This window comes from Varanus komodoensis, unplaced genomic scaffold (assembly GCF_004798865.1).
Source record: "Varanus komodoensis strain SLA01 unplaced genomic scaffold, ASM479886v1 scaffold26, whole genome shotgun sequence".
Taxonomy (NCBI): Eukaryota; Metazoa; Chordata; class Lepidosauria; order Squamata; family Varanidae; genus Varanus; species Varanus komodoensis.
In genome coordinates, this window is record NW_025335684.1 from 379139 (window position 1) to 389045 (window position 9907).

Consider the following 9907-nt stretch of genomic DNA (forward strand, 5'->3'; position numbering starts at 1 on the left):
CACGGGCCCCTGGGCTCCAGCACAAGCCACGCAGGGTCTGCCCCTTCCGTGTGCGCAGAGCCTCCTTACCCACTCCTCCTCGTCCACTCCCTCGAAGGCGTCCTGTGGCAGCGGGCCGTCCTGGTTGCCCAGCTTGGCCACCATGGCGCTGAGCAGCTGCAAGGCAGAGAGGCGATCTGGGGCGGGGGGCACACGGCCACGGCTCGTCCCAGCAGGGGGCTCTCTGTGCTCTGCCGAGCCCGGCTGCCTCCCCGGAAGAGCTCGGCCAGAGCCCGCCAGCCCGGCTGCCCACCCCGCCCGGCCCAGCAGAACGGGCTCACCTCCTCCTTTTTCTGCTCATCTGACTTCTCCTCCAGGTAGACGGAGGATGGGACATACTTCCTGCTCGGAGCTTCCTTCGGCGCTTTGCTCACTGCGAAGGGGCGTGGAAATGGAGTGAGGCTGGCTACTGCCTCTATCGCAGCCTTCCTCGCCCCGTGTCCTCTGGACGGGTTGGACTACAGTTCCCAGAATGCACCAGGATGGGGAAGGACAGTCTAGCCCAGTGATGGCGAACCTTTTAGAGACCAAGTACCCAAACGGCAACCCAAAACCCACTTATTTATCGCAAAGTGCCAACACAACAATAAAACCTGAATACTGAGGTTTTAGTTCAGAAAAAACAACTCACAGTCAGTCTAAGCAAATATATATATCCTTGGCAGCGCACTGACCAGCCATGTGAACGCTCGGACGAGTCGCAGCTAATTAGTCACGGCTCGCAATGTCATCGCCTGGCGCCGCGACTCCTTTCCGAGCATGCGCATGGCCCCTATGTGCGCTGTTATGCGATGCTTGGCTGCTGGGGCGATGCTGGGGCGACCTGGCTTGCATGCTGACAGAGAGGGCTCTGCGTGCCCGCTGTGGCACATGTGCCATCGGTTTGCCACCACTGGTCTAGCCCATGGCTCTGGCAGCTGGTCTCCCCGCAGAGTCCTGGGCTGCCCTGCACCCACTGCCTGGTTCTCCAGGGGCTGCCCTGCATCAAAAGAACTTGCCTGCGATGGGAGAGGCCGCCTCAGAGCGCTGGGCTGGAAAGACTTCCTCAGAGCGCCCCATGCACTGCAGCCAAGGCACCCCCCAACAGCGCCCCCCGGCCACCTCTTACCCGGGGTCATGTCCTCGGGCTGCAGGCTGAGCTTCCGGTGCTGCCCGTCCGAGCCCTGCAGCCAGGCGGCGGCGGACAGGGCCGGTTCCCACCACACGTCCGTGGGTGGGTACAGGTCATCCTGGAAAAACTCTTTCTGTGGAGACAGGAAGGGCACGGGATCGGGTCTGAATGGCACACCCGCATCCACCAGGGCCCACGGGGGCCATGCGGGATGCGCCAGGCTGCAGGCCGCATGCACGGCGAAGTGCCCTGGGCACTGGCTGGTCTGTGGCGGCCTCCTGAGCCTTCCTTGGCACCCAGGCAAGCAGCAGCTGTGCCGAACGGGCTCTTCCTCGGCCAGCCACGTGTGCTGCCCGGCGGGTCCTCGGAGGGCGTTTGAGCGGGGGAGAGGGCAGAGGAGGCGCAGGGGGCCGGACAGGCAGAGGGGCTCAGCTCCAGCCAAGGGGCTCCAAGGGGGTCGTGAGGGCGCCGGGTTACGTACCTTGACTCTGGGCACCCGGAAGGCCACGGGCTCGATGGAGTTCTGGCGCAGGCGGACGGCCCGGGCGATCTCGACCTCTCGCACATCACATGCCGTCTTGGGCAGGAACTGGAAGCCCTGTGGGCACCGAGAGCAGGACCCCATGGGTGCTGGCCCCAGGCGGGCACAGCCCCCCCTCCGCAAGGCCCCTCCCCTCCCGCCTCCTCACCTTGTGGGGGTCGCTGGACAGGAAGCTGTTGCATTCCAGGAAGAAGGGGGCCTCGGGGAGGACCTCGTAGATGTACATGCGGGTGTCTCCCTATGCGGGTGGGAGGCGAGGGGTTGGTGCTGCACTGAGAGGGGGTGCCTGCCAGCGAAGGCAAGCACGCTGGGGGCTCTCTCAGGGAGGGGGAGCCCGGCAGCGCAGCAGCTCTGGGCTCTGGAGGGAGACAGCCCTGTCCCCGCCACGCGTGCATACGGAGGGGCTCGGCGGGTGCCACCACAGGGCCATGCCAGGTGCAGAACGGGCCGCTCAGCCACGCTGGAGCCACCGGTGTGCTGGGCCGCGGCAGCCCCGGGGAGGGCCTGCCGGCCCCGCCTCTCGAGCACGCGCGGCTGGGCCCAGGCTCCGAGGCGGCGGAGAAGGCTGAAAGCGGGCCCGCTCTGTGGGTGTGGCAGCCAGGCCAGCAGCCGGCCGGGCTGCCTGCTCACCTTTCCTGTGAGGAAGACCACGCTCGTGTCCGTGTCATAGAAGGGGATGAGGGTGGACGGGGAGACGTCCAGGCCGAGGACTGTCACGGGCCCGGCCGCTGGCGACTCCGCCAGGTACAAGGAAAGCTGGCGCTCGCTGCGACTGAGGAGAGACGAGGGAGAGGAGGAGGGGGCCAGGTGGGCCTGGGTCTCGTGCACCGGACGGGGAGGATGGGGAAACGTGCGCTCTTACCTGTCGAAGCCTGAGACCAGCAGGTACCTGCCTCCACACACCCAGGCGACGCGGGCGCCCCGGCCTCCCTCGGGGCCCGACCCTTCCTGTGTCGGCGGAGAGGGAGGCGGCTCAGGGGAGGCGTGCCGGGCTGCCCCCGGCCCTCCCCCCTCGCAGGCAGGCAGGGGCGCTTTCTGAGCCAGCTTCCCAGCCTGCGGCAGTGCCCCACTTCCGTGCCGCGTTCCGCCCCGGCCACCGTGCGCCCTCCCACCCAGCCGAGCCCCTCACCTGCAGGGGCTGTGAGGCCTGCCGGGGCTCGAAGACCCGCACTTTGCCGTCCTTGCTGACGGTGGCCAGGTGGCGTCCGTCCGGGCTCCAGGCCAGGCTGAAGATCTGAAAGGCCCCTTCCCGTCACCAAAGGGGGTCCCCCAGCAGCCGGTGAGGGTGAGGGGAGCCGGCCCTCCTGGGTGCCGGGCCTGCTGCAGCGCTCAGGCTGTCCGGCTTCCTCCCAGGCTGGCCGAATGGGGCTGCACGGAGGCCAGGCCACCCCGGGGGACCCACCACGCGCTCCCCGAGAAGCCGAGCGGCAGGCGGGCAGCCGCCTCCCTACCTGGCCCTCGTGTCCGTCCAACCGCAGCGCCTGCCTCCCGGCGCGCACGTCCCATATCCGGACGCTCGTATCGTAGGAGGAGGAGGCCAGGATGTCCGAGGCCAGCGGGTGGAACTTGACCGAGTAAATCTTCTCCGTGTGACCTCGGAAGGGGAGGAGAGAGGGGCTGCCCTCACCGCACAGCAGTGGGAGGCAGGGACCCCCCAAATCCGGGGTGTGGCAGGGTGGCGGCAGGTCCCCAAGGAGCCCGGCCCGGCCCCGGCAGCCAAGGGCTTCCTTCCACTTCAGTTGCGCAGGGCGGCGCTCGCAGTTCCTGGATCCACGCCCCAACCCCCCGCCACCCAGGCTCGAGACGTGGCCCCTCGGCACGCCGGGCAGCGGTGACGCCCCTTACCTTGCAGCACTGCCTCGGGCTCCAGGAGCGTCTTCTGCAGCCCTCCCGCCTCCGTCCGCCACAGACGGATCCTGGCATCTTCCGCGCCTGCAGCAGGAAAGGCAGGGAGGGGAGGGAAGCACAGCGCCGCTCAGCCAGCCCTGGGCCCTGGAGAGCCCAGACGGGGCAGGCGGGGAGCGGCGCTGCGGGCTGGATCCCTCCATGGGCGCAGCCTGCCCTCCCCTTCCTCATGGGCTGCTCCTCTTCCTCGCTCACACCCCAACCTGGGCCACAGCGAGAGGCAGGGGAGCAGCCGGCTGGCATGGCCCCAGCGCTGTGCCAGGGCTCCTGCTGGCGGGCCCCGCTGGAAGCGCCTGGGCAGGTTGCTCCTCGGCCTGGCCCTGCACCTGGGAGGCCCTGGGAGAGTGGCTCGGGGTGGCAGCCGCCCTCCTGGCTCTCCATCCACCCCCCGCCTCTTGTCTGCTTGGCTCAAGGAGAAGGGAGGGCTGGGGAACGTACCGGTTGCCAGGCGTTGCGGATTGAAAGGGTCCCAGCACAGATCCGAGACGGGCGCCCCGTTCTGGATGGTGGGCATGGAAGTGTCGGGAAGGCGGCCCGGCTGGGAGAGCTGCAGGGGAGACAGCCAGGGATAGGTGGCCCTCCAGCCAGCAGGCGGCAGGGCTCCGGCCGTCCCGGCACTGCCGCTCGAGGAGTGCATGGCTCAGGCAGGTGCCCCACCGAAAGAGCCTGGCCGCCCCCGGGGTCCTTGATGCTAGGAGGGTCCCCCCACCCCGTTACCTGCAGGATGGCCACCTGCCCCCCTGAGGACAGCAGGGGGACGGCCACGTGCTGCCGGTTGGCGCAGAAGCCGTCACACTCGCCCGGGGTGGTGAGGTTCAGGCCCTTGAGGTTGGTGATGTGGGTGCTGCGGTGCAGGACGGTGCCCTGGACGTGGCGGAAGCCAGAGCTGGGCCCTGCGGGGGGCAGCGAGGGCATGAGGGGCCGGTGGGGGCCTCCTGGGGCCCCTCGTGCCAGCATCCCCAGTGGGGCTGCCCCATCCCCCCCCCAGCCAGGTGCCTCGGTGAGGAGGCGAGGAGAGGGGAGGGGCACCGAAGCGGCCCCACCAAGGTGGGTGAGGAGCCAGGGGGCAGACCTACCCAGAAGGCTTTGCAGCGAGCGCTGGCTGGGGCTGGAGGCAAAGCCGCTGGTGAGGGTGGGAGACGGCACGGCACTGGACGGGGACGCCAGCGAGCTGGAGGGGGGCGAGAGGCTGCTGCTGCCGCTGCTGCCGCCGCCGCCGCCGGCCTGTGGGGGGACAGGTGCTCAGGGCAGGTGGAACCCCGGGGCACAGGCCTGGCCGCAGCTCGGCTGGAAGGGTCAGGGTCAGGGTCAGGGTCATCCCCCCGTGGGGGGCGCTGCCCCCACGTGCCTGGCAAGGCCAAAGCACCCCAAGGAGGGGCGGCCGCCGAGGCCCACGGTGGCCGGGCCGGGAGCAGCGCATGCTCCAAGGGCCGGCGGGGGGCTGCACCCCGCTCCCTGCTGGACTCCCACAGGGCCGGGCACTCACGCTGCGCTCGGGGTCCTCCGTCCGGCTGCCGCCTCGGGTGCAGTCCTGGCCGGGGCCCTCAGGCTGGGGACAGGGCAGGCAGGCGGAGGTGAAGGGCCGGCCGGGCTGCTGGTCCGGCTGGAGGCTCACGCGCGGCACCTGGGGAAGGGCAGCGGCCATCACGGGGCGGGCCCAGCCCGGCATCGCAGGGGGAGCGTGCCGCCTGGCTCCCAGCCCCCCAAATCCACCCCTGAGGGAGCTGGAAGCCTTACAGCAGTGCGCCACATGCCGGTGCCCTCCAGGTGCATGGGACTCTGCGCCCATCCTCCTCAGTCCACACGGCCAACAGTGCCTCGCACACAGCGCTGCCATGGCCGAGGGGCCCCTCCTGGCCAGGCCCCGCTTCGCAGGCACCTCTGAGCCCTTCAGGTGCGGAGACCCTGCCTGGTGGGGGCTCGTGGCCCAGCAGCTTCCTGCTCGTCCCGGGGGGTGGGAGGATGACTAAGCTCCCTGGGCGGCCGCTGGGCCACAGGCTCCCGCAGGGCCCCCTCCAGAGTGCTGCTCGCCCCCTCCTGTTGTGACCCTCACCTGGCTGTTGTCTCCGGCCCACCAGGCTCGGGCAGATGTCGCCGGGACGCTTCCAGCGCAGTCGGGAAACAGGTCTCTGTGGAACTCCTGCGTGGACTGCAAGACACGCAGCCTCGTGTGAGCGCCATGGCCACCCTGCCCCACGGCCCCGCCGGCCCCCCGCCAGCCGCCCGCTTACCTTCCGTGGCACCACGTAGCTGACCGGGACGACGGCGCCGCTGGTCAGCTGCAGGAGGCGCAGCACCTCGCACGCCATGACGTCCAGGGCCCGCCGGGGCACGAGGGCCGCCCCCTGGGACTTGCTCTCCATCAGGCACTGGCTGACTGGCAACGGGGAGACAGCGCGGCCAGGGCCGCCGCTCTGAGGTGGCCCACGACGACGACGGTGGTGGGGCCCCCACGCCGCCAGCCCCAGTCGCCTGGCCCGGTGCGCCCCCTCCCCTGGAGCCTGACCCACGGCGCACCGCTTGGCCTTGCCCACCCTCCCCAGAAGGAGCCCCGGCCGAAGCGGTGTGGGAGGGATGCAGCACCCAGGGCCCCCGCAGGGGCAGGCCAGCTTCCCCCGCCCCGGCCAGGCTCAGCCGCCTTTGCCCGGAGCCCCGGCCGAGCCCAAGGGCGTCTGAGGAGGGGAGGGTCCGGGCGCAGGCAGGCAAGGGGGACTCACCCTCGGTCAGCGCCGGCTGGCTGGGCAGCACCTCGTAGCAGAAGAGGCCCGTCTCCCCCTGAAAAGCAACGGCTGCATCGTCTGCAGAGCCCTCACTGTGGCTCCCCACCACGGGTGAGCGGGGGGGGGGGGCACATGGCCCCATGGAGAGTGGGGGGAGACTCACCTTGCCTGCCAGGATGAGGAGGCCTGTGCTGGGGTCGAAGAGGGGAATCATGGCCCTGAAACACAGCAGGGGCACCAGTGCTGAAGGATGCCTGCCTCGGCTGCTCAAGGCCGCCTCCCACCCGCTGCAACTTCCGGGCCTCCCCCAAGTCCCTCCTCACAATCCACACTTTCCCGAGGCTTCGGTGCCATCCCTCTGGGTCCCAGATCAGCCGAAGCCAAGCTCACGTGCCCGGGCGAGGCCCCCTTCTTCTCAGCCTCCGCCTCTCTCCGGCCCGCGGCCCTGCTGCTCACTGGCACCCCCAAAGCCCCCGCCGGTGAGGGCTCACGTGGCTTCTGCCCCACACGAGAGTGACCCAACCACACACCACAATTAGCTGGGTCATGTTCACACATCAGGACAAACCAGTTCGACAACCCGTCACCGGCGCTCGTTATGTGCGAACCAAGCCTGAGCCACCGTTCAACTGATCCAGCCAAAAATCCAGGACAAAAGAGCAGGAGCAGAGCTTCCTGCCGCCTCCCCCAGCAGGGACACGCCTGGGGAGGGTGGTGTGGGGCACCCCGGGCCTCAGATGGGGGGCATGTGGGGAGCAGCCCTGGCAAGACAGTTCTGTCTGATTTGGGGTGCACAGAAGGGGGCCTCTCCCTGACCTGAGGGGACCCTTCCTTCGCTCTCGTGGAAGCCTCGGCAGCGGCAAAGGGCATTGCCCTCACGCTCCTACCCCCAGGCCTCCGCTGCCGGGGGGGGCTGCAGGGGGCCCCCGGCACCAGAAGCGGCACCCGGGAGACGTGGGACGAGCAGAGCAGCCTCCTGGCGGCCAGCCCTCCCTTCCTCTGAGGTACAGGAAGAGGGAAGTGGGCCGGAGCAGCCTGCAGGCGGAAGGCGAGGAAGAGGATGAGTGGAGCCTCTGGGAGCCCTCCTCCCGGCTGCATCCTGGCCCTGGGTGTCGGCACAGCAGCCTGCAAACCGGTCCCAGCCCTGCCTCCTCCCCAGGCAGGCTGGTCTGGTCCTCCCGCCCTCTTGCTCGAGGGCGGCAGCAGCACCCTGGGCAGGCAGCACGCCTGACTGGCTGCCGCATCATCCGGCACGAAGCTTGGGCGCGGTGCTGCCAAGCCGCACACTTGGGTGCCAGGGGGCTGGGCTGCACTCTGGCTGGGGGGGGGGGCTTGCAGAGGCCCCCTGAGCCGTGGGGCCTGCTCCATGGCCATGAGAGGGGATGGGACGCTGCACTGAGGGAAAAACCTCTTGCGGTCCCCTGCTGCCCCCCCACGGCTCCAGCCCTGCTCCACCTCCTGCACGGGACAGAGGACGCGAGCGCAAAGCAGGGCCAGCTGCGGGGCAGCACCCCAGGCGCGGGTGCCTGCTCTGCCCCGAGCCCAAAAGGGTGCCTGGCCCTGCCCTGCTGGCTGGACGGGCCCCTCGAGCCCAGAGAAGTCTGCAGGCGTGCATCCATGCACACACACGCGCACACGTGTCCTTCCGAGCGGCTGAGAGGCACACTCCAGAGTCGCCCCAATCCTTCCGCAGAGCGGCCAGACCAGAAATGCAGAACTGGCTGGGCAGGACCTGGTTTGCAGCCAGTCGGAACGACCGGCTTCTTTTGTCTGGGCTCCAGCTCCTGGTTCCGTGTTTGAGGAAAGCGCCTGCTGCACCCTTTCTTGGCTGTCACGCGGGGCTGCCTTCCCCATCCCGTCGCTGCACACCCACCGCAGGAGCGGAAGGGGTCTCCCCCTCCCCCCTGCCGGAGCGCCAGCCTCCAGCTCTCTGGAAGAGCGGCAGCAGCCCTGCTCAGGCCCGCCTGCCAACAGCCAGTGCGAAAGAAGGGGAGGGGCTGGGGGGCACCCCAGGTCGGGCAGGCTCCGGCTCCCCGTGCGGACACGGCCCCGGTCTGGCCAGGACCTGCTGCGTGGGGGCCGGCCCAGCCTCCCTGGCAGCCTGCCCAAGTGCGAAGCGCTCACCTGTGGTCCCGCAGGGGCCGAGCATGTCCTGCCCCCTCCCTGCAGCCCTCCGGACCACACCTGCCGGAGGACAGAAGTGGCCCGTTTGCTCCCAGCCTGCCAGGGCATCAGCCGCATCAACCAGAATTTGGTGCTCAGCGTTCTAGACCGGCACTCAGGCCCCACCACAAAGCTCACCCGGTGGCCGGGGCCCAGCTGCTGGGGCTTGGCCAGCCTACCTCACAAGGTCGCCATGAAATGTACCCTAACTCCTTGAGCTCTTTGGGAGAAAAGTAAGATAGCTCGGCAAGAAGCAGATAATAACAAGCAGCAGAGTTTGCCAAATCTGAGCTGAGGACGTGAAGAACCGGGGAAGGAATGCTGCCTGTTTTTCTCTGCCCCCCCCCCCCCCCCCCCCCCCCCGCCACTGCAGGCTGCCTGGGAAGGCAAGGAACTGCTGCCCGGGGCAACGGGAGCTGCTGCCAAGAGTAAAGGGGCTCTCTGCGCACCATCCCCAGTAGCCCAGGCACAGCGGAGCAGAAGGAGGGCGCATCTGGCAAGGGTCGGAGAGGGGGTGCTCGTGGCCCGGCATGGCCTGGTCTCGGGGAGAGGCACCCCGCTCCAGGTGGGAGAACAGGCTGCTCCGCTGGATAGAAACGGGCAGGGAGGAGGGGAAGGCATGTCCGGAATGGGCTCTGCATGGCCCCAGCCTCTGCTCCTCTGTTGACCTAAGATACTGAGGGAGAGAAGGCCAGGAGAACAAAAGGTGCCTGCAGGCTCCAGCTGAGCTCCAGTGCCTCTCCAGGTGGGGAGGGGAGGGCGCAGCCGCCCCTGGCTGCATTTGCCAGGGCAGAGGAAGGCTCTCCGGGTTGGTGGGCAGCCCCCTCCGCCCATGAAAGCCAGGAAAGCTCTCTGGGTGCGTCTGGCCGTGCCCGCTCCTCTTGGGATGTGGATGCCCAGCCAGGACAGACAAATGCCAACCTGGCGACTCAAAGAAGCTGCGGGGCCTGAAAGCTCTGGCCAGTCCTGCCCCCCCCCCCCGCCTCCCCATCCACAGCCCTTTCCTTGCTACCCAGCGTCAGGCCGAATGGCAAGGGGGCAGCTTCCCTTCCTCCACGGGGCAGGTGTGGGTTGCACTTTGAGGGGCAAAGAGGAAGCACGGGGGGCGGGCAACACAAGCCAGGGGACCTGAAGCCCGCAGGCCCCAGCACCTGCCAGCCGGGGCAACAAGCACCTTGGCAAAGCCCATGCCGCTGCCCCAGAAGCTTGCCCACCGAAGCCGCTGGCGCCTGAGCACGGGCCTGGGCTCCCCGGAGGTGCCGAAGGGCCTCAGGTGGGGGCCGGGCGGGCGAACGCGAGGGCCGAGAGCCGCCGCCGCCGGGCCGGACCCCGACCGGCTCGCGGATCCGGGTGCGGCGCGCCGGGCCAGGCGGGCGAGGGCCCGGCTCGGCCCGGCCGAAGCGCCGTCCAAGGCGCGCCCCTCCCGCG

The 9907-nt window shown here is 69.4% G+C and overlaps 1 protein-coding gene across 1 annotated transcript in view; it reads right to left on the minus strand.

The window, feature by feature from the left end:
- Window positions 1-9907, minus strand: part of LOC123025130 (coronin-7-like) — a gene marked incomplete at its 5' end in the record, with an annotated part of 42683 nt that overhangs the window by 1040 nt on the left and 31736 nt on the right. Inside the window, 18 exons of the mRNA XM_044433638.1 lie at window positions 70-156; window positions 321-412; window positions 1148-1283; window positions 1632-1748; window positions 1840-1929; window positions 2322-2463; window positions 2554-2639; window positions 2821-2925; window positions 3143-3285; window positions 3537-3623; window positions 4035-4143; window positions 4314-4489; window positions 4673-4820; window positions 5083-5220; window positions 5650-5745; window positions 5828-5973; window positions 6314-6371; window positions 6480-6534. Coding sequence (XP_044289573.1) covers window positions 70-156; window positions 321-412; window positions 1148-1283; window positions 1632-1748; window positions 1840-1929; window positions 2322-2463; window positions 2554-2639; window positions 2821-2925; window positions 3143-3285; window positions 3537-3623; window positions 4035-4143; window positions 4314-4489; window positions 4673-4820; window positions 5083-5220; window positions 5650-5745; window positions 5828-5973; window positions 6314-6371; window positions 6480-6534 — 2011 coding nt within the window. The remainder of the gene's footprint in view (window positions 1-69; window positions 157-320; window positions 413-1147; window positions 1284-1631; window positions 1749-1839; window positions 1930-2321; window positions 2464-2553; window positions 2640-2820; window positions 2926-3142; window positions 3286-3536; window positions 3624-4034; window positions 4144-4313; window positions 4490-4672; window positions 4821-5082; window positions 5221-5649; window positions 5746-5827; window positions 5974-6313; window positions 6372-6479; window positions 6535-9907) is intronic.